This window comes from Bufo bufo, chromosome 1 (genome assembly GCF_905171765.1).
Source record: "Bufo bufo chromosome 1, aBufBuf1.1, whole genome shotgun sequence".
Classification (NCBI taxonomy): Eukaryota; Metazoa; Chordata; class Amphibia; order Anura; family Bufonidae; genus Bufo; species Bufo bufo.
In genome coordinates, this window is record NC_053389.1 from 765,120,800 (window position 1) to 765,146,143 (window position 25,344).

The 25,344-nt window shown below is 45.0% G+C and overlaps 1 protein-coding gene across 6 annotated transcripts in view; it reads left to right on the forward strand.

The window, feature by feature from the left end:
- The window catches only part of WIZ (WIZ zinc finger), a 62,984-nt gene that overhangs the window by 13,091 nt on the left and 24,549 nt on the right, over positions 1-25,344 (forward strand). For 5 of the 6 annotated variants that reach the window (XM_040414717.1, XM_040414722.1, XM_040414720.1 and 2 more), the window contains exons 2-6: positions 8,560-8,914; positions 9,089-9,146; positions 10,062-11,557; positions 13,533-13,766; positions 24,430-24,555. In XM_040414717.1, the coding sequence (XP_040270651.1) occupies positions 8,683-8,914; positions 9,089-9,146; positions 10,062-11,557; positions 13,533-13,766; positions 24,430-24,555 (2,146 nt within the window). In that variant the 5' untranslated portion in view covers positions 8,560-8,682. The remainder of the gene's footprint in view (positions 1-8,559; positions 8,915-9,088; positions 9,147-10,061; positions 11,558-13,532; positions 13,767-24,429; positions 24,556-25,344) is intronic. The other variant, XM_040414719.1, reaches the window with a different exon arrangement.

The following is a 25,344-nucleotide window of genomic DNA, read 5'->3' on the forward strand; positions in this document are numbered from 1 at the left end:
AACGGAATTGCGGACCCGGAAGTGCGGATCCGGACAGCACATAGTGTGGCCCCATAGAAATAAATGGGTCCCCAATTCCGTTCCGCAAAATGCGGAACAGAATTGCGGACGTGTGAATGGACCCTATATCTGTAAAAGTACACCAGGGGGCTGCCTGGCGTTAGAGATGCGACTTTTTAAAAAGTTACAAATGAGACTTAAATGGCATCTGTCAGCAGCTTTGTACCTATGACACGCTGACCTGTTACATGTGCACTTGGCAGCTGAAGGCATCCGTGTTGGTCCAATGTTTATATGTGCCCTCATTGCTGAGAAAAATAAAGTTTTAATATATGCAAATGAGCCTCTAGGAGCAACAGGAGCGTTGCCATTACACCTAGAGGCTCTGCTCTTTCTGCAATGGCAATGCCCCCATTGCTCCTAGAGGCTCATTTGCATATATTAAAACTTTATTTTTCTCAGCAATGTGGACACATATGAACATAGGACCAACACAGATGCCTTTAGCTGCCAAGCGTACATGTACATGGGTACAAATCTGCTGACAGATGCCCTTTAACCCTTTAAGGACCCATGACGTAGCTGTACGTCATGGGTCCGATCCCTAAACATGGCCCCCGCTCGCGCGGGCGCCTTAGCTGCGGGGTTTCTGCTATTTTAAATAGAAGAGACCCGCGGCATATGTATGCGATCAGCCATAAGGCTGATCGCATACATCTTACCTTTCAGATACCGTGGTCAAATGTGACCACGGCATCTGCGCAGACCGGAAACGGAAGTCGCGCGCGTCCGGTAACAGCGTTCCCCGGCTCAGATCGGGGGACCTGTTATCTCGATCTAATTGACCGAAGCCTCAAGCAGGCTTCAGAGTCAATTAGATGTATATATCAAATAACAGGCCACTAGGTGGCAGCCTTGTATTGATATAATGCAAATGAAGTCTTCAATGATGGCTATTTAGCAATCACTGAATACTATGGGCAATCGAATGATTGACAGTTATTGTCACCCATAACAAATATAAAAAAATAAAAAATAAAGTTCACCCCCCTTTCCTTAAAATAAAATGCTTAACCAATGAAAAAAAATTAAACATCATGGGCATCGCCGCATGCGAAAATGCCCATACTATTAAAATATAACAATATTAATGGCATACGGCAAATGGCGTAGCGGGGAAAAAAATAAAAACATCCAATTTGCTATTTTTTGTCACTTCAACTACCCAATTTTTTTAAAATAAAAAGTGATCAAAAAGTCGCACACACTTAAAATGATCACTGAAAAGAACAGATCGTCCCGCAAAAAATGAGCCCTCACACAGCCCTGTACACATAGCTACAAAAAAGTTATAGGGGTCAGAATATGGTTGTAAAAAAATATATATTTTCAGTATTAAAACGCAAGAAAAATTATACAAGTGTGGTATCGTTGGAACCGTACTGACCATCATTTTTTAATTGGTCTTTATTAAAAATGTTGACCCCATGTCTCTGTACAGCCTTGAGTTTCTCTAGTAGAAGGCTCTGAATGTTCACGGTGTTCTGTCAGGCAGCTCAGCTGACGGCTCCTGATCTCTGACCTCCTAAACACTGGTATCTTACTGATAAGATTGTGGCTTAAATAAGTGTTTAGAGATGAGGTTTATTAGATGAAAGTGTAAGTAGGATTCGCACAGCTAGACAAACAGTGAACTTTTTGTGACAGAATAAATATTTTTAATAAAGACCAATAAAAAAAAATTTTTTTAGCCACAAATGAGTAAAATGCAATCATAAAAACATTGTACCTAAAGGTGCACATAGCTTTTAAAGATCTTCTAATCTAAAATCCTGACCTTCTTTTCACTGACCTTTTTAAACCACAAATCTGGCGTGGCAGACTAATAGGCATTGTCCCACAAAAGATATTTTACAGTTTTCACACCACCACCTGGATCTAAATACTTTTGTATCTGCATATAATTAAAAATGTAATCTAGCCACTGATCTCTTCACTGAAATCTATCTGTATAGCGCCACCTGCTGTTTGCCCTTTTTGTAACTTGTTTGTCCACCTCACCGAAGTGGATGTACATGCTCAGTCCCATCCTTCTTCTGCCACCAGCTGCAGCAGACAGGACACGTCCCCTAAGCTGCCAACTTTTATATTAATCCTGGGATAACCCCTTTGGCCTCATGCACACGACCGTTGTTTTATTCCGTGTCCGTTGTTCAGTTTTTCGTGATTTTCTGCGGACCCATTGACTTTCAATGGGTCAGTTGAAAACTTGGCTGATGCGCCGTTTGTCATCCGCGTCCGTGATCCGTGGTTCCAGTCCGTCAAAAAAATATAACCTGTCCTATTATTTTCGCGGAAAACGGTTCGAGGACCCTATCAATTCAATGGGACCGCTAAAAAACACGGAGGCACACAAGATTGTCATCCGTGTCCGTTTATTTCCTATCATTTGCATGGCAAACCTGTCTTAGATTTTTTTTTTTTTTACTTTCCTTTATGTCTGGTGATCCTCCAAAAATAAAGGAAGACACACGGAAACGGATCACGGAACAACGGAACCCCATTTTGCGGAACGGAACACAACAACGGTCGTGTGCATGAGGCCTTTAAGAAATGTCCTCCTAAGACCCTACTTGTGCGCCAACATGGACTGTTATTCAGTCTGTTAGCCTGACTCGTTGTCTTGTGGCACTTCTCTTGCTTACATGACCCGGTCATTTTTAAACATAATCATTCCACCAAAAAACTGAAATTAAAGGGGTATTCCCATCTTGAACATTGGAGTCATATCACTAGGATACGCCCCAAATGTCTAATAGGTGCGGGACCCACAGCTATCCTTAGAATGGATCCCACCACGGATGCACAGCCACCCTCCATTCATTCCTATGGGTGCGCCGAAAATAGCCGAGCACTTGCTCGGTTATTTCCGTCAGCATTTGGATGGGACTTCAATAAATAGCCGAACTCTGCTCACCGGTTTTCGGTGCTCGCATAGGAATGAATAGGGGGCGGGCGCGCATGTGCATTGCGTTCTCTGGCACCATTCTAAGGGTACATTGACACGACCGTATTTTTGGCTCTGCATCCGTTCCGCAATTTTGCGGAACGGGTGCGGACCCATTCATTTCAATGGGGCCGCAAAAGATGCGGACAGCACACAATGTGCTGTCCGCATCCGTAGATCCGTTCCGCGGCCCCGCAAAAATGATAGAGCATGTCCTATTCTTGCGGACAAGAATAGGCATTTCTATCATGGGGCCGGCTACATTCACTCGGCCGGTATCAGTGTTTTGCGGACCGCAAAACACATACGGTCGTGTGAATGTACCCTAATTCTACTTTCACACTAGCGGCAGCTTTCTCCGTTAAGTTATTGCTCTGTTAAGTTATTGCTACTAGAAATGTATTAATGAATCTGCAACTGGGTGATACCAGTGCCGTTATGTTCCTGCACAGTCTGACACTATCCAATCAGGGCTGTCAGTGTCAGACCGTGCAGGGACACCCCCCCCAACTGGTAACACCCAATAAACCCATTAATAAACTTCTAGAAGAAATAATAATGGAACTGAGCAACATAATAATTCTGAAAGATGTTTTCATAAAACTTATTATATGGGGGGTGCAAGTAGGGAGAGGCGACAGCTTCTCTTTACTTAAAGGGGTTATCCCAGGACTAATGTAAAAAAAATTAAAATCAGACATCATACAGTACATGAGAATCTCTTTCTAACACAGCTAGAACCAGCCCTGTACCTCCCATGGATCCAGAGATCTCCACATTCATTGCTCTTCTAGATTTATATCAAGGGGAGTGTCTTTACTGCTGCAGCTCAGGGGGCGTGTCTCATCTCTCCCTATCACAGCTCAGGGGGCGTGTCTCATCTCTGCCTATCACAGCTCAGGGGGCAGTTGAAGGATGAAACTGAGCATGTGCGGCCATCTCAGTGAGCACAACAAAGAAAAAAAGCAAACAGCAGGTGGCGCTATACAGATACATTTTATTGAATAACTCAGTAGCTATGCAAAATGTTTAATTTCATGCAATTACAAAAGTATTCAGATCCAGGAGCCGATTTTGAAGTGTAGAATATTTTTCATGGGACTACCCATTTAACATGGGTATACAGTCCATTGTGTTTGCACCACATGCACCTCCCCCTTAGCCCCCTGCCCTCGGCCTAACACAGTGCATCACTTTTGGCTAGAATGTTCTTTTAAGAATTTCCATTACTGTTGCGTCCGTTGCACAAGGTTCTTCGGGTTCCTGCTTATTCTATTTATATGAAACTGACAGGAGATGGAAATTATCTGTACAGAGAGTACAATGTGTGTTCGCTGGTCTCTCACAAGGGGCATTAGTGTTTGCCCACGTGGTGACCACTTCATGCATGTCAATAGCTAATGTGCGGATAGCGTTCCTGGCACATTGCACAGGGGTGCACCCAGTCTCCTTAGGCCTCTTTCACACGTATATGATGGTGAAGAATCTATGTTTGGTCCGTTTTTTGTCATCCATGTTCCACGGATACTGTTGGGCTGAAAATTAAAGGTGCTATCCTGTGATTAATGTAAACAATGCAAATCAGACCTCACATAGTACATTACAACCTCTTTCTAACAAAGCTAGAACCAGCCCTGCACCTCCCATGGATCCAGAGATTTCCACATTCATTGCTCTGCTAGATTTATATCAAGCTGGCAGCTCAAAGGGAGTGTCTTATCTGCTGCAACTAAGGGGGCGTGTCTCAGCTCCCCCTATCACAGCTCAGGGGGCTTGTCTCAGCTCCCCCTATCACAGCTCAGGGGGCTTGTCTCAGCTCCCCCTATATAACAGCTCAGGGGGCTTGTCTCAGCTCCCCCTATATAACAGCTCAGGGGGCTTGTCTCAGCTCCCCCTATATAACAGCTCAGGGGGCTTGTCTCAGCTCCCCCTATATAACAGCTCAGGGGGCTTGTCTCAGCTCCCCCTATATAACAGCTCAGGGGGCTTGTCTCAGCTCCCCCTATCACAGCTCAGGGGGCTTGTCTCAGCTCCCCCTATATAACAGCTCAGGGGGCTTGTCTCAGCTCCCCCTATATAACAGCTCAGGGGGCTTGTCTCAGCTCCCCCTATATAACAGCTCAGGGGGCTTGTCTCAGCTCCCCCTATATAACAGCTCAGGGGGCTTGTCTCAGCTCCCCCTATATAACAGCTCAGGGGGCTTGTCTCAGCTCCCCCTATATAACAGCTCAGGGGGCTTGTCTCAGCTCCCCCTATATCACAGCTCAGGGGGCTTGTCTCAGCTCCCCCTATATCACAGCTCAGGGGGCTTGTCTCAGCTCCCCCTATATCACAGCTCAGGGGGCTTGTCTCAGCTCCCCCTATATCACAGCTCAGGGGGCTTGTCTCAGCTCCCCCTATATCACAGCTCAGGGGGCTTGTCTCAGCTCCCCCTATCACAGCTCAGGAGGCAGATGAAGGCTGAAACTGAGCATGTGCGGCCATCTCAGTGAGCAGGTCAAAGAAATAAGAAAAAAACGGCAGGTGGCACTATACCGATACATTTTATTGAATAGCTGACTGGCTATGCTAAATTTTTAATTACATGCAATTACAAAAGTATTCAGACCCAGGTGCTGATTTCAAAACTGTAGAATTTATTTTGTGGGACACCGCATTTAATTTCCAAAGCATCTCCTACATACAATCAATGAAAACCATGAACCAATCACGGGTGGCATCCGTGTGGTGTCTGTGGTAAATAGGGCATGCTTCCGTCATGCCACTTGTGTGAATACACACATTAAAGTCAATGGGTACATGTACTGTCCGTGATTCACTGACGTGTGAAAGAAGCCTGAGGGAGATCCCTCTGGTGTTTGGAGTCTTTCAGGCAGTGTTCCTTGGGAAAAGTATGCAAATTAGCTCTCCAGAAGGAAGACCGCTGTGTCTCTAGTGCCACCTACAGGTAGCACCCCTGTAAGTCATTGTCCAACCAGTCAAAGGGCTTTTCTGAAATGTTTTTATACTGATGACCTGTTCTCCGGGCAGGTCGTCAGTAGGGTTGAGGGAATCGAGCTTCTGATCATAGATCTGAAACCGATTAGTTAAAAAACTTCATTTGTAATGCTGTTTCTGTACAGCATTTACAATGTACTTGCTCCGTGTAGGAAAACTTTGTCTCATCCGAAGTTGCGCAAGACTTGGGTAAATAGAAACATAGAAACATAGAATGTGTCGGCAGATAAGAACCATTTGGCCCATCTAGTCTGCCCAATATACTGAATACTATGGATAGCCCCTGGCCCTATCTTATATGAAGGATGGCCTTATGCCTATCCCATGCATGCTTAAACCCCTTCACTGTATTTGCAGCTACTGTATTTGCAACTGGGTGATGCAGCACTGTATTTGCAACTGGGTGATACCAGTGCCGTTATGTTCCTGCACAGTCTGACACTATCCAATCAGGGCTGTCAGTGTCAGACCGTGCAGGGACACCCCCTCCCCCCCCCCCCCCCCCCAACTGGTAACACCCAATAAACCCATTAATAAACTTCTAGAAGAAATAATAATGGAACTGAGCAACATAATAATTCTGAAAGATGTTTTCATAAAACTTATTATATGGGGGGTGCAAGTAGGGAGAGGCGACAGCTTCTCTTTACTTAAAGGGGTTATCCCAGGACTAATGTAAAAAAAATTAAAATCAGACATCATACAGTACATGAGAATCTCTTTCTAACACAGCTAGAACCAGCCCTGTACCTCCCATGGATCCAGAGATCTCCACATTCATTGCTCTTCTAGATTTATATCAAGGGGAGTGTCTTTACTGCTGCAGCTCAGGGGGGCGTGTCTCAGCTCTCCCTATCACAGCTCAGGGGGCGTGTCTCATCTCTGCCTATCACAGCTCAGGGGGCAGTTGAAGGATGAAACTGAGCATGTGCGGCCATCTCAGTGAGCACAACAAAGAAAAAAAGCAAACAGCAGGTGGTGCTATACAGATACATTTTATTTATTATTGTATCACCCAGTTGCAAATACGGTGCTGCAAATGACTTTGGTGTTCCTATTTGGAGATTTAAAAACATAGGAATCCGAAGTCTGCTTCGGTAACGGTGGGTAACTCGGTGTGTGAGGTCGATTCGCTCAACCCTAGTCATCCGTGTCTGAACGGTGGGAGTCCGACACCCGGGCCCACCAGCGCTCGCAGTAGCGCGGCAGCCTTGTCGCAGCTTTACCTAGACTATGTGATGTCATGTGCATCGTTCACATGACCTAAGTGAAGCTCAGCCACATTGAAGTGACTGGCGATGAGCTGCGATAACAAGCACAGCCACTCTATAATGTACGGCGTTGTGCTTGGTGACCTGAGAGAAGGTCGCGGTGCTACTGTTGGCACCAGTGCCTTCTCAAACAACTGATCGGTGGGCGTCCGAGGTGTCGGACCATGATCAGATATTGATAAAATCTCAATCCGAAAATTGTGTTTTATTGAATTCGTCATTAGGGTAAGAAACAAGTAGTCCTTTGATATGTAACGTCGTGTCCAGACTAGCCCCTTTAAAGAAGCTCCTTGTTCTGCATTCCAACTGGAACTTGACTCAAGTGTGCTACATACTTCTGCAGAAATACTTAAGGGATGAACAGGAAACGCGTTATGTTTTCTTTCGGAAAGAGTAGAAAGTGAGACAGATCAGCCACAGGAAAGTTGAAATTGTCTGAATAATAATATAATAATAATAATAGGCTGCCCATACACATACGATATCTCTTCATCCCATCTATACACGTCAATGCTTCACAGAACTTGCCCGTGTTCTGACTGGGGAGAAAACTGTTGACTGGCACCTCTGGCGGCAGCTTATCTCTTCAAAAACAAAAGGTTCGGGAAGTTGGGTTTCTTATTTCCTTGTGTCTTCTGCCATCAGAGGAGTCTGCCGCTCCTGTGGAAATTGTCAACTGGAAATAATTTCTGTGACTATTCTAAGGGATGGCAAGAGTTTGGGAGCATCAATGGAGAACTTTACTCCAAAGCCATTGCATAGAGTTTCTGGAATATTGCCACTCCTATGCTAAAGGCCAAGATATGGTCCCGTGGAACCACAAGTAATCATCCACTATCTACAATACTTTTCTAAAATGTACATGTATTATAAAACACAATATAATGATGGGACCCTATCCTTTTCATCCTAACTAAGCCTGTCCAAGCTTTGGTTCATGACTTCAATGTGCATGGTATTTTGGTTAGGAGCTCCATCTGCCTCATGTATGGCCATTTTGTGTTGAGATAAGACAAGCCTGGGCTGTTTAGTTTTGATTCTTTGACTATTTTTAGCTGAAATAATGGCAAGTTTGGATCTGGAGTATAAATTTTAGAATTTATTAGAAATGATGCATATGATAAGATAAAGTGATAAGTATGATGAAAAGATTCCTTATTTTATGTGATGCCCACAGTTTAGTTGAAACAAAACTAATTAGTCCTTTTTTTTTTTTCTCGATTCTTTTCTCTTTTTTTCCTCTTGACATCTTCTTTATCACCATCCAACTTGACCTTTTTGTAGATCTCTCACGTTCTTGGCTTTGATTTCACTGTGGTGCTCTAAGGTCCCCACTTCCATATTTTTTTTTTCTTGTTTGTCCACCGTTTTGTCTTTCTGATCTTCCTGTCCTAAACTTTCCTCCTCATGGAAGACGTTCCCTCCACGTACCTCTCTGGACAGGATGATGTGGATAATTTACCACCTTACCCACTGCCATCCATTGGGAAGAATGAAGCTTGTGCCCCAATGCCATGTCCAGGAGGTGTGGAGATTGTCCTTGTGGGAGGTGGAGAAGCCAATGATGGGGCCTATCCAGAAGAAGGTGGTGTCCTCACATCCTACCCGCACATGGGATATAGAGAAGACAACCGAGAAGGTGAGCAGTGCATGTGATTTAGGTAAAACATTTATTTGCTTTCTCATATGCACAGTCTAACACCTAGGCCTGTATACGTATATAACGCCAAGGTCAAGTATTCAGGGAACATCCATATTTTGAACTTGCACGATATGATTTTATACACAAGTTTTTTTTTTTTTTTTACTTCAGGCATCAGAATAACCCACCCCAGGGATTCGGATGGAATGAACTCTGGCATTATGGGACGGTAAGGACTAGTATGTAGCTTTGTCGACTGTATGAAGGCTACAGCTATTACCTTTATAACCATCAAATATTTCAGAAGAATGTGTATACCTTGTGCCTTGTTCTTGCCCCCCCCCTGCTGCCTTTAGTAGGATAAGTAATATGAAGCTTTTAAATGGGTTGCACAAGATCAGGAAAACATGGCTGCTTTCTTCCAGGAACAGCGTCACAATTGTACAAGGGTTGTGTCTGGTATTGCAGCTCGGCTCTATCGAAGTAAATGGGGCTGAGCTGCAATACTACACACAACCTATGGATAGATGCGAAGCTGTTTTTAGAAGAAATCAGCCATGTTTCTGTGATCACTTAGAACCTCTTTAAGGTCAACCTTCAGCCACAGGTCCTCTAAACCCAAAGGATAGGCAAAAAATGTCTGATCGGTGGGGATCCAATCGATAATGAGAACGTGTCCTCCATTTTAATGTAGCGGTTATCGAGCTTGCGCGGTGCTGCTCCATTCAAGGTTCAGAAGACTGACTGCTTGTAGTACTTGTCTTCTCTTTGGTAGTCTCATAATTTTTCAATGGAGCGGCAGTGCACATGCTAACCGTCAGGGACTGAGAGCAGGAGTTGGGTTAAAGTGAATGATTGGGCACATTGGATTTCAATATGCTGATCCTTTATTCCTTCAGGAAATAAGGTGTCTGGCCTTATTCACATAAACACTTGGATAGAATAGGTGTAGGCCAATCATGCCTTGATTTTATCTTCTGCTGATTTACGATAGATGTCCCAATTTTTAATGAAAGGTTAAAGCAAATGGAGTTTGTATCTTGCTTCTGGAAAAATAACTTATAGTTGGGAAAGTTAGCATGAAGGCCTCCTTAGATACACTCAGTCTTTATTAAACTTCTCTTGCCTGCCTAATATCTTACAGCCCAGATCAAGACCACCATTCATCTAAATATAATCTTCCAGCACCTGACCATCGGACCTTACACCAGCCTGGCACCCATACTGCCCCTTGGGGGTATTCAGCTTCAGATGCTCATGAAGAAGGTGAAAGGGAATCTGATGGAATGACTTCAGAAGATCAGTACTTGCAGAGCAGAAGGTATGAGTGGTCTTCAGGTTTGGATGAGGAAGAAGGACAGTCACAGTTATTGATGATAAGAACAGACCCACCACCCATTAACATGCCAGCCTTCAGAAGAGCCCTGCACCTAGGAAGAGCTCATGAGGCCTGGCAAGGAGGAAACTACTCAGAAGAGGATGCACATGTAGAAGTAGAAGAGGAGGAGGAGGAAGACGGTTCGGTTTACACATGCATCGAGTGCAACATTTATTTCAAGAAAAAAGCCCATCTTTTGGAGCATATGTTCCAGCACTCTCAAGAAGAAGGAGAGGGGTTGCAGGCAGGTGAAGAGTCTCACACCTGTGGCGAATGTGGAAAGGGATTTGTAGATGAGGAGAGTCTGGAATCTCACCGCCAACTTCATCAGGAGTCCAGACAGAAAATAATAGAAGAAATTGGCAAATTGGAGAATCTAGCAGATGAAGGACGTGATGCCCGTTTGCAGTGCCCCAAATGCCTCTTTGGTACAAATTCTTCCAAAGTATTTGTTCAACATGCAAAGACCCATGTGAGAAAGGTCGCTGGAGAAACTCGGGGAAATCCAGCATCTTTCAGATCATCTTCTGAAACGCTAGAAGGAGGTGAAACCTCTGAAATGGCAAATGAAGCAATGTGGAAGGGTAAAGATGCAGACGCTACAATAGACAAGGGGTGGAGATCAGATATACACAAACCTGTGGAGAAGGGGCCCAGTAAGATAACAAGAAACAATATGACTAAAGAAGACTCTGAAAATTCTATACATGAAAAGCTAAATACTGAGGGAGAAATTGGTAAGTCCACAAAGGCTCTCCAACTCCCAGAGGCTGCCGTAAAGTTAAAGAAAAGGTTTCAAGAGACCCTCCGATCAGGTGGGAAATGTGAGGAGGACCAGAGGCAACAGTTAAGAGAGCAGGTTGCTGTTGTCTTTCTAAAGAATATTGGACCCAAGAAGCGGAGACCAAAGGGACATCAGCCTTTGGGAAAAAAACTTTCAGCAGGCAACAAAGGGCTGCTGACACGCTATGAACGCCATCTAGCCAGAGATGACTGGGGAGAAGCAGAAGAGGATGTACCTTTAGATGCCCTGTTAACGGATCCCAAATATGCAAGCCAGCTTGAAGCCCTTGGGCTTAGGAGTGAGGAAAGAGAATGTCCATATTGTCCAGATCGCTTCCACAATGGGATAGGTCTCGCCAATCATGTCAGGGGCCACTTGAACCGAGTTGGAGTTAGCTATAACGTACGGCATTTCATATCAGCAGAAGAAGTCAAGGCTATTGAACAGAACTACTCCTTTCAGAAGAAACGCAAGAAAGGTAAGCGATGCGTGCATGCTGGCAAGCTATCTGGAGCATACATGAATAAAGTGTCTGTAGAGATAATTAGCATGTTGATTTTGGCAGGGGCAGTTATCAAAGAAAACAACTTCTTTTCTTAGAAAATGAATTGATTTAAACTGTGGATTGTTGTAGGAAGTAGAGTTCCCCTTTAAATGAGCATTTCCTGAATTTTAAGATTAATGACCTGTCCTGAGGATAGACCGTCAATACCCCGCCAATCAGCTGTTTCCGAGTATCTCCTGAGCCAGAAATACACAGCTTCGTCTATTGTGCAGTAGATGAAGTTGGTTCCTGCAGCGCAGTTCCTGGTCACTTCAGTGCGGTAGTAACCATCTCCATCCGCTCCGGCACTGGAGCTACTGATCAGCGGGTGTCAGACCCACGTCAATCGGATATTGAAGGCCTACTCTGAGGACAGGTCATCAGTCTAAAAATCCCCTTTAAGTAGCACAATCACTCTTTACTATGAATAGGGCATATCTGATGCCCAGGCAGTATTTTATGTTTGAACATTTGACAGTGTTTATAGTATAGTTTGTCTTTTTTATATTTATTGGAATATGGTGAAAATGTCTTTCCGAAATAGCTATAATAGAAATATATTATAGATATTAAAGAAAATGTAATCTTTTTTTTGGTCTGTAATGCACTGAATACCAAATTAAGTAGTCATCAGCTTGTAGGACTTGGCTAGTTGTAGTCAGAATGTACAGAGGCTTTGTGTGCAGGGATATTAAATGGTGGAGAAACTAGTCCAGGTGACCCCAAAGGAGCATTTTGACCTTTTAATAGGTTTTAATAGCTCAGAAGGATGGATGCTATGCTAGGTGTATTGATTCTTAACTGAGGATAATTGGGGAGGGGGGGGGGGGGGGGGCTATGCGATGTACAGTGAGTCTGAGTTGAGCAGGATGGGGGTCTATGCTAGGTGGAGTGGAGCGAGCCCGAGGTGAGGAGGATGGGAGTGGGGCTATTCTAGGTGGAGTGAGCCTAAGTTGAGAAGGATAATAGTGGGCCTATGCTAGATACAGTTGGGGAGGATGGGGCTATGCTAGGTGGAGTGAGTCTGCAGTAAGGAAGATGGGAGTGGGGCCATGCTTGGAACAGTGAGAGCTTAGGATGGGATAGGGCTATGCTAGGTACAGTGAGAGCTTAGGATGGGATAGGGCTATGCTAGGTATGGTGAGAGCTTAGGATGGGATAGGGCTATGCTAGGTACAGTGAGAGCTTAGGATTGGATAGGGCTATGCTAGGTACAGTGACAGCTTAGGATGGGATAGGGCTATGCTAGGTACAGTGAGAGCTTAGGATTGGATAGGGCTATGCTAGGTACAGTGAGAGCTTAGGATGGGATAGGGCTATGCTAGGTACAGTGAGAGCTTAGGATTGGATAGGGCTATGCTAGGTACAGTGAGAGCTTAGGATGGGATAGGGCTATGCTAGGTACAGTGAGAGCTTAGGATGGGATAGGGCTATGCTAGGTACAGTGACAGCGGATGGGATAGGGCTATGCTAGGTACAGTGAGAGCTTAGGATGGGATAGGGCTATGCTAGGTACTGCGAGTCTGAGCGGAGGAGGATGGAGACTATGCTAAGTGGAATGAATCTGAGCTGATCAAGATGGGAAAGGGCTAGGCTAGATGGAGTGAGTCTGAGCAGAGGATGAGAATGGCGCTATGCTAGGTGGACTGATTATGGGCTGAGGAGGATGGTGTATGGGGCTATACTAGGTAGGAAGGGAAGGGACTATGCTATGGTAAATGTAAACTAAGGAGGACAGAGAGGCATGATAAGGTAACAGGAGCACAGAGAGAAGTGACCCCAGCTTTGTACAGGAGTCTGGTTGCCTCATTGGTTAGCACAGTTAAAATAAGGTGAGCAGGGTTTAGTTGCAGAGGAGGCCGGGTGAGCAACATTGAGACGCCAGGTGATCTCATCTCCCCCTCTGCAGTGGCGAACTTCGACCCCAGTACCTTCAGCCTGATGCGGTGCGAGTTCTGTGGTGCTGGTTTTGACACTCGTGCTGGCCTCTCCAGTCACGCCCGTGCCCACCTGCGAGACTTTGGTATCACCAACTGGGAGCTCACAGTGTCTCCCATCCATGTTCTTGCTCGACTGCTAGCCCGCTCACCCGGTCGTCCACTGCCACCCTTTCCACCTTGGCAACAGGACACCGATACAGACGGTAAGAAGCCTTTGTACCTGCTTTTATGACATCACTGATGACATCATATTGCATCATCACCAGCCTGAAATCAGACCCAAGTGTGTATCCTGGCTTTTGTTTTCTTATACCTTTCTATGCTAACGACCTTCTCTGTGGCTGTGCGTCTCTTCCTTCTACCCTTAATCTTCATGTGCAGTGATAATGTCACCGGTCGTTACGTCGCTGGTTGCATCATCACATGGCCGTCCTCCTGCTCTGTCCCTGGTGCACGGAAATATAAATTGCTGTACAGGTTAAAAATTAAAGCCATTTTGTCAAGTCAGTGGGTCACGAATGTGATAGGGATAGGATGCCCCGATACGCCATAGAAAGCCATACTATTGCGTTCCCTTATAGAAGCTGAAAAAATTGATTTTGCAAGGCTGTGGCTAATTGGCAGCAAAATGTAAGACATGAGGACCTAGCCTTTTAAAAAGTAAATAGCTACAACATTAAGAAAACTGAACAAATATAATAAAAAATAATAAACTTGTCGACTTCAGTTTTGCGTTTTCCGTTTTCACTTGGTTATATGGTCGGCAGAGGTTGGTGGAATGTGTGTATGTTCTGCGATCACTTAAAAAACGCAACCATCGATTTCAACGAAACTTGGTATGCACATACCTTGCTACCTGGAAAGAAATCTTGTGGGGGTCTCGGCTCTCTAGGACGTACCGTTCCTGAGATATTCCCAAAAAATGACCTGCATTAGCCAATACAAGTCTGCAAGTCTTTCTCTTCATATCCCAACTGCCATACACACGGTCACATGTCCCTTATCAGCCAATAGAAGCTCGCAGGCCCTTAGTCTCCACATACACACAGTTTTACTCCAGGTTTCCATAACAACCCAACCATTTTTCTTCACTGCTGTAGGTCAGCTTTAGGCTAGGGCTGCACGACGACAATAAGTCACACGACACATAGGGCACAACTACACTGCTGCATGTGTCAAGCGACATTTTTTATAACGATAGTCTATGGTGTTGCACTGCGACATGTGACATGCTGCAACGCTGGATGGATTTTTTGCAACTGTCGTGTCGCAGTCGCAGCATGTCACAGTGCGACACCATAGCCTATAATTCTAAAAATTGTTGGGACAAAATATTGCGCAACACATGTCGTCGTGTAGCCCTAGCATTAAAGGGGCAGGCCGCTGTGAAGGTCACTGTTAAGGGGGCAGGGGCCACTATTAAAGGGGCAACTGCTGTGTACTCGGAGGTCACTGTTAAGGCAGCAAGGTACTGTGAGGTCACTTAAGGCAGCGGGGTCCTGAAGTGGTCACTGTCAAGGGAGTGGGGTGCTGTGAAACTCACTGTTAAAGGGGTGGGCTGCTGTGAAGGTCTCATTTTAAAGTTGCGGGGCACTGTGGGGGGGGGGGGGTCAGTGTTAAGGGGTGGGGGACTGTGAAGTTCTCTGTTAAAGGGGAGGGGTGCTGTAGAGGTCACTGTTATGGGGGATACTGTCTATCTTTTAACGACACACACAAACATTAAATGAAATAGATGAAATATACCCGTGCGAAGCCGGATCCTTCTGCAAGTGTTCTATAAATTGTACTTATATTTCAAGTCAAAATGGGTTATTCATTCTTCAGCAGCAGAAACTTGCACCGAAGCCTCAAGAACAAAAATTGCCCTTTTCAGTGTTCCACCATTTATTCTGCCTTCAGTTTTTCCCTTCTCCTAGTAAACTCCTTTGAAGTTCAGTCTTAATAGTTGAAGGCATTTGTGGCTCGACTGATCCAGGTGATACCCAACATCTCAGTTGAGGCCTTGGCTGTAGGGTGGCCAGTTGGTTCTTTGGAGGACATCGGCAGAACTTTGTGTTCGTCTGGATCTTTATAGCAGTTGCTTGTGTTATTTCATAGCTTTTTTTTCAGAAGGTATTCTAGTGTGTGGATGATGGACTACTTGTGGCCTTCAACCAGAGCCAAACACAAACTTGTAGATGTTTTGTATATACAAACTTGCTCTGATTGCCATGATGCTCCCCTATGCATCATTCATGGTTGTAGACCTGGTGCAAAGGGTTCTTTTTATTGTTTCAGTGGTGTACAACGGCCATGTGTTCCTTACAAAGATCACAAGTGGTCATACAAATGACGCTCAGTTGGAGGTATTTGTCTTGACTACCTCGTAAGCATACACACTTGGTCGAGCATGTGTGTATTTTTAAATAGGGAGAGGGAGAGGTAAATTACTCCATTTTAAAATCCAATGTGTTAGATCCTTTTTTTTTTTTAACCTGACATTAGGTTGCCCCTAGATCGTCGTGCAATCCCACTGAAATTCTGTCGAGCTTGTTCCTAAAATGTGGAGTTGTCTTAGTAGGCGGTCTGTCAGGTCTTCTTGCCAGGAGTCTTTATATCCTTTTAAGAATTGTCCGAACAACAGTTCTCTTCACTTTCTGTTCTGCACTGAGCTGTTCTCTCTATGGCCGGGCAGAGCAATTTATATGTAATAATTAAGGAAATTTTTGGTGGAGAAGTTTGGCATCCTCGGGGTTCCCAGACTGCGGACTAGAAGATTTTCCCTATATTTGTTCTTTCCTTCATACTTTTATGGCAGTTTTTTGACTGGAAATCCAATGAACACACACGTCCCAAAATGCAAGTTACTAGATTGTAAGACTTCCCTTAGTGGGATAAAGCTATTGGTTGCTTGAACCTTTTCTCGAAGAACCGGGACCTGGAATATGGTAGAGGTTTTCTGTAGTTCTACTACTTTGTTGTCTGTGCCGTTGGCTTGATCTTCTCATGCTAAAGCTGGTCGTACGCGTAAGGTTTTATTCGGGCAGAATGGGGCTGATCAGTAGTCTGTTGGATCGTTCGTACGAGCGTCCGCTCCCCTGCACACATGTAGTATTGGCCAACCATGGCTGAAATTTTCGAACGTGACAGATGACATTTTCAGCAGACAGAAGACTTGTCATCTTGAAGTTGTTAAAAGATGGTCGGACAAAGGGGTCCAAAAGGCCTCATGCACTTTAACTGGAGGCGTTCTAGAGCTTCCACTTTATTGCATTGCTCTAGCGTACCTCTGTAAGCCTCCAGCTTTGTGGCATGCTCCCTCAGATGCTTCACGTACGGAGATTTTCTTCCTACGTTCGATGAGCGTAGCTCTGAACAGACTTTTACCCATATGGGAGATCTCTGTGTACAATTTCCATTCTTTCCCGTTAAATTTGATGGAAGAAATAGCCCTGCGCGCTTTTTATATATATATATTTTTTCCTGTCAAAATGGTGGATCCTATTAGGAAGTCTGTTGGCCATTGGTATCCATTGTGCAACAAATCCAGCAGAGCGTCGTGGCTTCTATTGCAAATGGACGCAGATGTATCCAAAGCTGGACATAGTATGAAGCAGGGTGGATTTGATTTAAATCACGATTTAAATCACTAGTCAGTAAGGCTTGATTTAAATCATAGTTTTTTACATAAAGATTTATATTTGGACAATTTTTCTGTTGTACTTAGAAAGGAGAAAAATAATCATTACTGTAATAATAACAATTTAAATAGGATTTATTCAACTGAAACAATAACATTGCAGCATGTTATTTGCTTAAACATCCATGTTTGTTAACTAATTTGGCTAAAGAAAAAAATATATATTTTAAGAAACTTAAACTGTCAGCCCAGCCTACACAAGAAAAGCTTAATGTCCTCTGTAGCTCACTCATCATCTTCATCTTCTTCTTTGTTCATAATCTGGAAAAACAAGCTTTCCTGCTTTATCGGGACCCAAACGATTTCTCAATTTCGAATGAACGAGTCCAAAGGAAGAGAATATTCTTTCAACGCCCGCAGAAGAAGCTACTGCTGTTATGGCTACTTTCAGACTAGTGTTCAGAGAGGATCCGTCTGATGTCTGCACAGACAGATCCGCTCCTATAATGTAGACGTTTGGATCCGTTCAGAACGGATCCGTCTGCATTATAGTTTAGAAAAAATTCTAAGTGTGAAAGTTGTTCAGACGGATCCGTCCAGACTTTACATTGAAAGTCAATGGGGGACGGATCCGTTTGAAAATTGAGCCATATAGTGTCAACTTCAAACGGATCCGTCCCCATTGACTTACATTATAAGTCTGGACGGATCCGTTTGCCTCTGCACGGCCAGGCGGACACCCGAACGCTGCAAGCAGCTTGCTGAGCGGAGGCTGAACGCTGCCAGACTGATGCATTCTGAGCGGATCCGCGTCCACTCAGCATGCATTGGTAGCTGGACGGATGCGTTCGGGGACGCTTGTGAGCCTCTTCAAACGGAGCTCACAATCGGAGCCCCGAACGCTAGTGTGAAAGTAGCCTAAAAGTGAAATCATTACTTGAACAGTCTTGACTTTCTTTAAAATATCTTCAGCAAACATATATTTCTTGAATGGTTCCCCCTTAGCTTTGAAGTTCATTATAGTTCTTCCTCAGCACTTAAGTTTTGACCCTGATACTGGATATTGACAATATTACTGGTATATATATAATATTCTCAACTCTTCATGTTATGTATTTCCTTCCTGACTCCTTATGGCATTCGTCCTAAATCTTTGGATCAGTGCCCCTTTCTTTTTGCTGTCTTCCAGACCTTTTGGTGTTGCTGAGCAATATGACCACTGGTAAAGGTTCTGCTATCTGTCTGATAGATTTTGGCCTTCTTCACTTGCATCCAAATCTTCTCTGAGTTCCAGCAGCTGTGTCCTCCTCCTCCTCCTCCTCCTCCTCCTCCTCCTCCTTGTATCTTGATCTGAGGCAAAAGGTTGCAGCAGGAGCTTTCCCGCTCTGTATGCAAATGAGACTCTAGGAGCAACGGGGGCGTTGCTATTATACCTTGAGGCTCTTCCCTCTCTGCAACTGCCGCACCCTCTGCACTTTGATGGGACCAGCCAGTGTAAATGTGATGACGCCTGGCCCTGACTTCTCCTAAAGTCTTGCCCTGTGGCGGGCGCTTCAGTATCCTGCACAGAAGAGCACTGCTATCAGTTTGATAAGAATTTAGCTATGATGAGCGTTTAGGAGCTGTCAGGAGTTCAGGGGCTATACATCGAGCAATCAGAGCAGCAACCTGACGGGTTCAGTGTGAAACTGAAAGCAATATACTCTACAGACAAACTAAAACTTAACCCTGTAGGGGAAAAAAAAAGAAAAATGTTAATAAAAATCAACAAAAAAAATGATTTTGGTAGCCAGCACTGATAAATATGGGCCTTGTGCCTCTGTCAATTCCACTGATATTTAGTGTCGCACACAACGGTATTACAGCGCCCTATACCTGTTGTACAGAGCCGTGATACTGCATAGCTTTGTAATATACTTTGGTTTTGAATTGCTTGGCCTTTTTCAAGATCTTGGCATGCTTTCAGTGAATGGGAAACCTAACACGTGCTCCTCAAGTGGATAGCTCATCAGGCTGGATTAGTGCATGGTGGATTGGGGGGTCATTTACAAAGAGGTGTTTTGTTTAGTTTTTTGTTTCTGTTGCCTAATTTATGAGGCGGAGGGACCTGCCCCTATCTGACACTGATAGCAAGTTGAAAGATGAAGCCCTCATTCATCAGGCGTTGCTGTCTGTCTGCTGACACCAAAAATCTTCCTTCCGGTGCACTGGATTGTACTGTGTGACCAGGAATCATCATTTCTAGAGATGAGCGAAGCGAGCTTCAGATCTACATCCGACGTCGCTTCATTCCTAACTTTGTATTAATACTATACGGAGATCCATCTCTGTACAGTATTAGAAGGTATGGGCTCTGATGAGCCGAAGTCAATTATTCACGAAGTCGCGCGTGACTTTGGCGAATAACTTTCTTAAAGTGGAAAACCACTTTAAAACTGTTACCTCGGAACAGAAGCCTGAGTTCTGTTTCGAGTTTTAAAGTGGTTTTCCGAAGTTATGAACGAAGCGGCTTCAGATGTAACATCCGAAGCTCGCTTCGCTCATCACTAGTTATTTCCTATGGGGACCAGCGATCACTGTATTGATTGCACGTATGAGGTGACTGCTGCATGGAAATGCCGCCCTCTGCCATCAGGCAATTATCAGGAATGTTTGGTTTCTTGCCTGGTATATCAGTAAAAGGCCTTTCCACTTTAGCAGAGGTCTCTGTCGGACAGGGTAAGGACTGGATTTCAGGCTTTGCCATGTTATATGGTAATATAAAGTTGTCTGTAAATTGCGGTAAAATTACGGTTGCAACTTCAACTCCTCCCTAAAGGTAAAAGGTTCCAATTGACCTTGTGACAGTTTTGGAAAATAAAAAAAAGTTTCCATTCACTGACAGCCATCTGAGATCTTGAAATAGTAACTTATGTAAAGATTAGGAAAACCTCCTATTAGTTGGAGGTAGACAGTGCCCACCAGAGGCTATTGCTGCCTATAGATTGGCAGAATGCCAGGTAATCCGACCCTAGGGAAGACTACTATTGATGCCAGTGACCAGACTCACCAGGAGAGACGGCCAGTCAGGCTCACAGCCAAGTCTGTATAGTGACCTGGAAACTACAACCCCCGCCATGCTGGGAGTTGTAGTTTTCAAACAGCCGCAGACCTTTGATGTGTGTACGATTGCTCTGTGCTCTATTGATCCCGCCTGTCTTGCTGTGTGCTTCTGCTTGTACTGTATCCGCGCCCTTCCCTCTGATTGGCTACTCCCCGATTCTCGCCGCCGCTCGGCACTCCATTGAGAGCGCCTGCCCTCGTACCCGCACCACCCAAACCCCTCCTTTTCAGTAACCCATGATGTCTGCGCCCTGCGAGCGGACAAAGGAGGCCGGGCCGGGTCAGTCAGCAGAGAGCGCAGCCCTGCGCGCCGGAGGGTCAGGGAAGCTGGGGACACCGCCGGAAAGGAGGGGCCAAGAGCAGGAAGAGCAGAGTGCGGCGGGAAGAGGCGGCCGTCCGTGGCAGCGGGAGGAAGCGGGGCCTGTGCTGTGGGGACAAGCAGAGGAGGCCGCTGGGGATGAGGGGTCTGACGGTGAGACTGCGGGAGGGGGACCGGGGGGAGGTGGGTGTGTGTTACACGTGTGTCCTCACCTACGTTATATGTACGCGTTATACGTGACCTCCTCCATATATCACATCATCTACATAGTAGCTACATATCAGACCTGGCCTCATATATCACATGTTATATACATATCATACCTGACCTCCTCATATATCACATGCTATATACATATCAGACCTGACCTCTTCATATATCACATCATCTACATAGTAGCTACATATCATACCTGGCCTCATATATCACATGTTATATACATATCATACCTGACCTCCTCATATATCACATATCATCTACATATCATACCTGACCTCCTCCATATATCACATCATCTACATAGTAACTACATATCAGACCTGACCTCCTCATATATCACATGTCATATACATATACCTGACCTCATATATCACATATCATACCTCACATATCCTCTACAAGTCTACATAGTAACTACATACCGTACCTGACCTCATATCACATGTTATATACATAGTGGCTCTATAATATACCTGACCTCATGTTACACAGGTTCCATGCCGTGGTGTATGGATGGTTTCTGCTCGAGCACATCACGCAGTGCTGCATAGTCTGTATGTTTATAGAGAGAATCCTGTTCCCCTCTGTCTGGATAATTGGAGAGACTGATAGTCACCAAAGACCACTGGGTACTTTAAAAGTAACGTTGAAGACTGTGTCTGATCTTTAATAATAATAATAATAATCTGCTGGCAGCAGGTTATAGAGCAGGAGGAGCTGAGCAGACTGATCTATAGGTTTTTGGGAAAAGATTCAGTAAAACTTGTATTAAATTATTTCATTAATTTATATCCCTGTTCATTCTGAGCTTTGCAGTCCTATCAGTGATTGACAGTTCCCTCTGACTGTGTATACAATCACTGATAGGACCGCCTCCTCAGAGGGAAAGCTGTCATCACTGACTGGACCGCCTCCTCATAGAGGGAAGGCTGTCAATCACTGATAGGACCGCCTCCTCGTAGAGTGAAGGCTGTCAATCACTGATAGGACCGCCTCCTCAGAGGGAAAGGTGTCAATCACTGATAGGACCGCCTCCTGGACTTCACAGCCCAGAATTGGCCCGAATATACTGTAAATGAATAAAATACAAGTTAGGCCCCATGCACTTGACCGTATCCGTTTTGCAGTCCTTAAATTGAATATTCGCGAAATACGGATGCAGTCCGTGTACCCTTCCCATTTTCTTTCCAGCTCCATTGATTTCAATGGCTCAGGGTCTGCATTTTGTGGACATAATATGCCTTTCTGCGGAACGGACGTACGGATACGTAGATCACACAGACGACCCATGTACTTTCTGCATCCGCATGTTTGTTCTGCAGAAGGATAGAACATGTCCTGCGATTGGCCGCCAAATGCAGACCACGGACCCTTTGAAGTATGAGTCCGCAAAAAATGCGGATGCGTAACTGATGCGGTCGTGTGCATGAGGCCTTATACTGAGTCATTTCCCATAATACTGCCGTACATATCTGTCTGCTCAGCGCCACCTGCAGCTCAGACACCATGGTCAACGCGATCGCTTCCCTTTAACTGTACATTCCCCGTGTTATGTTAACTTTATGGAGAAGTGGAGTGTCGCTTTAATAATCATATAATAAGATTAGGAATTTTTGTAATAGTCTATATTAAGATATATCACAGTGTTCAAAATGTGTTTGCTGTCAGTGAATGACACATTCTTGTATACCTAGTCAGTGCCTTAAAACGTCTGAGAGCTGACAGTTTGTTGCAGTAGCATCCAGTATAGACAACCCTCTGGGCGCCGTGCCCACGGGTCACTCACACATCTCCTGCCCCTATACCAGATGTGGTGAAACTACTACTCCCAACATGCTTCATGCCACAGGTTGCCGATCCCTGCCCTATACCGTGCTGTGTCACCCCGGGGTCCCTGCTGCTTTTCTCACTAGATACAGTTGTGCTAAACCTGAGGCTGTGAGGAACAGGAGAACTCTGGATAGAAAATGTTCCCATTCACTGACTGCAAACAGATCTTGACACAGTGCCGGGGAGTCAACAAAAGCCTCCTCAGTCTTCAACCGCCGGCAGCAGACAGCCAGTCCTTTGTTTTACTTTTGATATATTGGTTTGGATTAGAAAGTTCTCCCTTCTTGTGTACACAAGGCTCAGGTGACCCGTAAAACCCCCACAGCCCCATACTGGGAGCCTCCGGTAAGATTGGGTGCCTCTTTTTAGTTTTATTTTGCTGGGGGGGAGGGGGAGAGCGGGTCCAGATAGGTTTGTGGTGTAGATTGCACCATACGTAAGGAAGCTGGGCAGTACAGGAATGTCCTGTGTGGTGGCGACACCCGGAGACAACGTTATCCCAGTGATAAGATCTGGGTGACAACTGGTCGGACAGCTGAGTGTACAGCTTACAGGAAGGTTACCGATCGCCTCCTCCAACTCTCCCATACACATACATGTTCAGTGGAGGAGAGGAGAAAGCCCCGATCTCCTGCGAGAACAAAGGTATTAGGCACAATGCTCACTTTGCCCAATTTGTCTGCGGAGAGTTGGGAGCGCCCCAAACACATTATTAGACTGTCAGCCGAACCTGCTAATGTGTTTGGGGGGGACTTTCAGGAAATGGAATTATGCAGGACCAGCACGATTGACGAGCGCATTGATCGCCGTTTTTTTTTTTTGTGTGTCTGTTTCTTAGAATGTCAGCTGATCAGGCGGTTGTATATACGGGCCAGTAACGGGAAACAAGCGTTCCCATGAAGGCCCGTTCTCAAAAAATGTGACGTAGTAGGGCCTTTAAATTTTAGGGCCCTTTTTACATGGGGCAGTTGCAGCCCAGAAGAAGTTCCGATCAAAGATAAAGTCAGTTTTTTTTTTTTTTTTTTTTTTTTTTTCAGGAGCTCCGTACAGTATTAGAATGTATGGGCTCCGATGAGCAGAAGTTATCACTTGGCAGGTACCACTTGGCACCTAACCCGATTTCGGGAAATTGTTTTTTACAGTACTAATTAATTGAAGTTATTATGCGAAGCAATAACTTCGGCTTATCGGAGCCAATGCATTCTAATACTGTACGGAGCAGTATTAGATATGCCAATCGACTTTGGATGTTTCATCTGAAGTCGATTCGCTCTTCCCTAGTCGCTATTGACCGCAGCATCTAGAGAGCTAAGAGACCAGCATCAAAGTTTAAGTAGCCTGTAATTGTGAGCATCAGTCCTGGGACCGGAGGGGACGCATGTTGGATAGATAATCGTGGTGGTGCTGCGGGGCAGAGCGCCCTATAATCAGTTTGTGACTTATACCAGTGACGTAAACGGATAAATAGACACTTCCGCATCCATTCAGCTTGAGTGCCATAGATGGCATGCTGCTTCCATGTCCGTCTTACACGAGTGGGGGCCATGAACTATGCACCCACGCGTCTCTTACCATTCACATATTACTTTGTATTTTTCATATGCGACAAGAATTGTGGGAAGCCAATCACTAACCCCCTCCGCCCCATCTCCAATATTGATCCGTGCCGAGCCGATCTCATTGTCTTGCTACCTGACTATACCTTACTGCTGGTGGTAACTGCATTGTCTGTTTCCTGTCTCACCCCCTCCCTATCCTCTTTTCACGTCTTTCTCAGCACTGTCCGATGAGGATGATGGGTCACCATTAGATCTGGGGCGACCACAAATCTCGAAACCAGATCAGGGCCAGGTAGAGAAAATGGCATCGGATCAGAGTGGAGAGAAAACCGAAGACTCTAAAGGTAGGTGATCAGTGTGTCTTATGTAGTGCAGTTTAGCTCGGCTGCTTCCAACTGCACAGCCTTAAAGGGGTTTTCTAGCACTTTTACATTATGGCCTCTCCTAGGGATTAATCATCATGACCTGATTGGCAGGTGTCCGACACTCCGCACCCCCACCCATCAGCTATTCTGCAGTGGTGCCGGAACTACATCTCTGTCCAGCGCACAATGGATGGAGCTATGTAGTGTCGGAGCTGACTTCCCAAAAGAGTTGATTTGGGGGGGCCTATCTGACATTGGTAGTGCTACACCACCAGTGTTTGAGGTGAGGCAACCCCTTTAAGGCTGCAATTACACCTGGAGTTTTTGATACAAACTTTGTCAAAGCCTTGAGTAGATAAAAAAAAAAAAAAAAAAAAAAAAAAAAAAGGCAAGACTCCTACATCTACTTTCCTCTGTATCCACTGTTGTCTTTGGCTCAAATAACTTGATTAAAAAGTGCACATGTGATTCCCGACTAACAGTCAGGGCTCATGCACACGAACGTATTTTCTTTCCTCTTCCGTTCCATTTTTTATTTTTATTTTTGCGGACCGTATGCGGAACCACTTCAATGGGTCCACAAAAACAACGGAAGGTACTCCGTGTGCATGTCCTATTGTCCGCAAATCGCGGTCCCGAGGCCCCATTCAAGTCAATGGGTCCGCAAAAAATGCGGAACGCACACGGAACACATCCTTTTGTCATGCGTATTTTGAGGATCCATACTGTAGAAATGCTATGCCCAGCCCATCTTTCTCATGTGTTTGG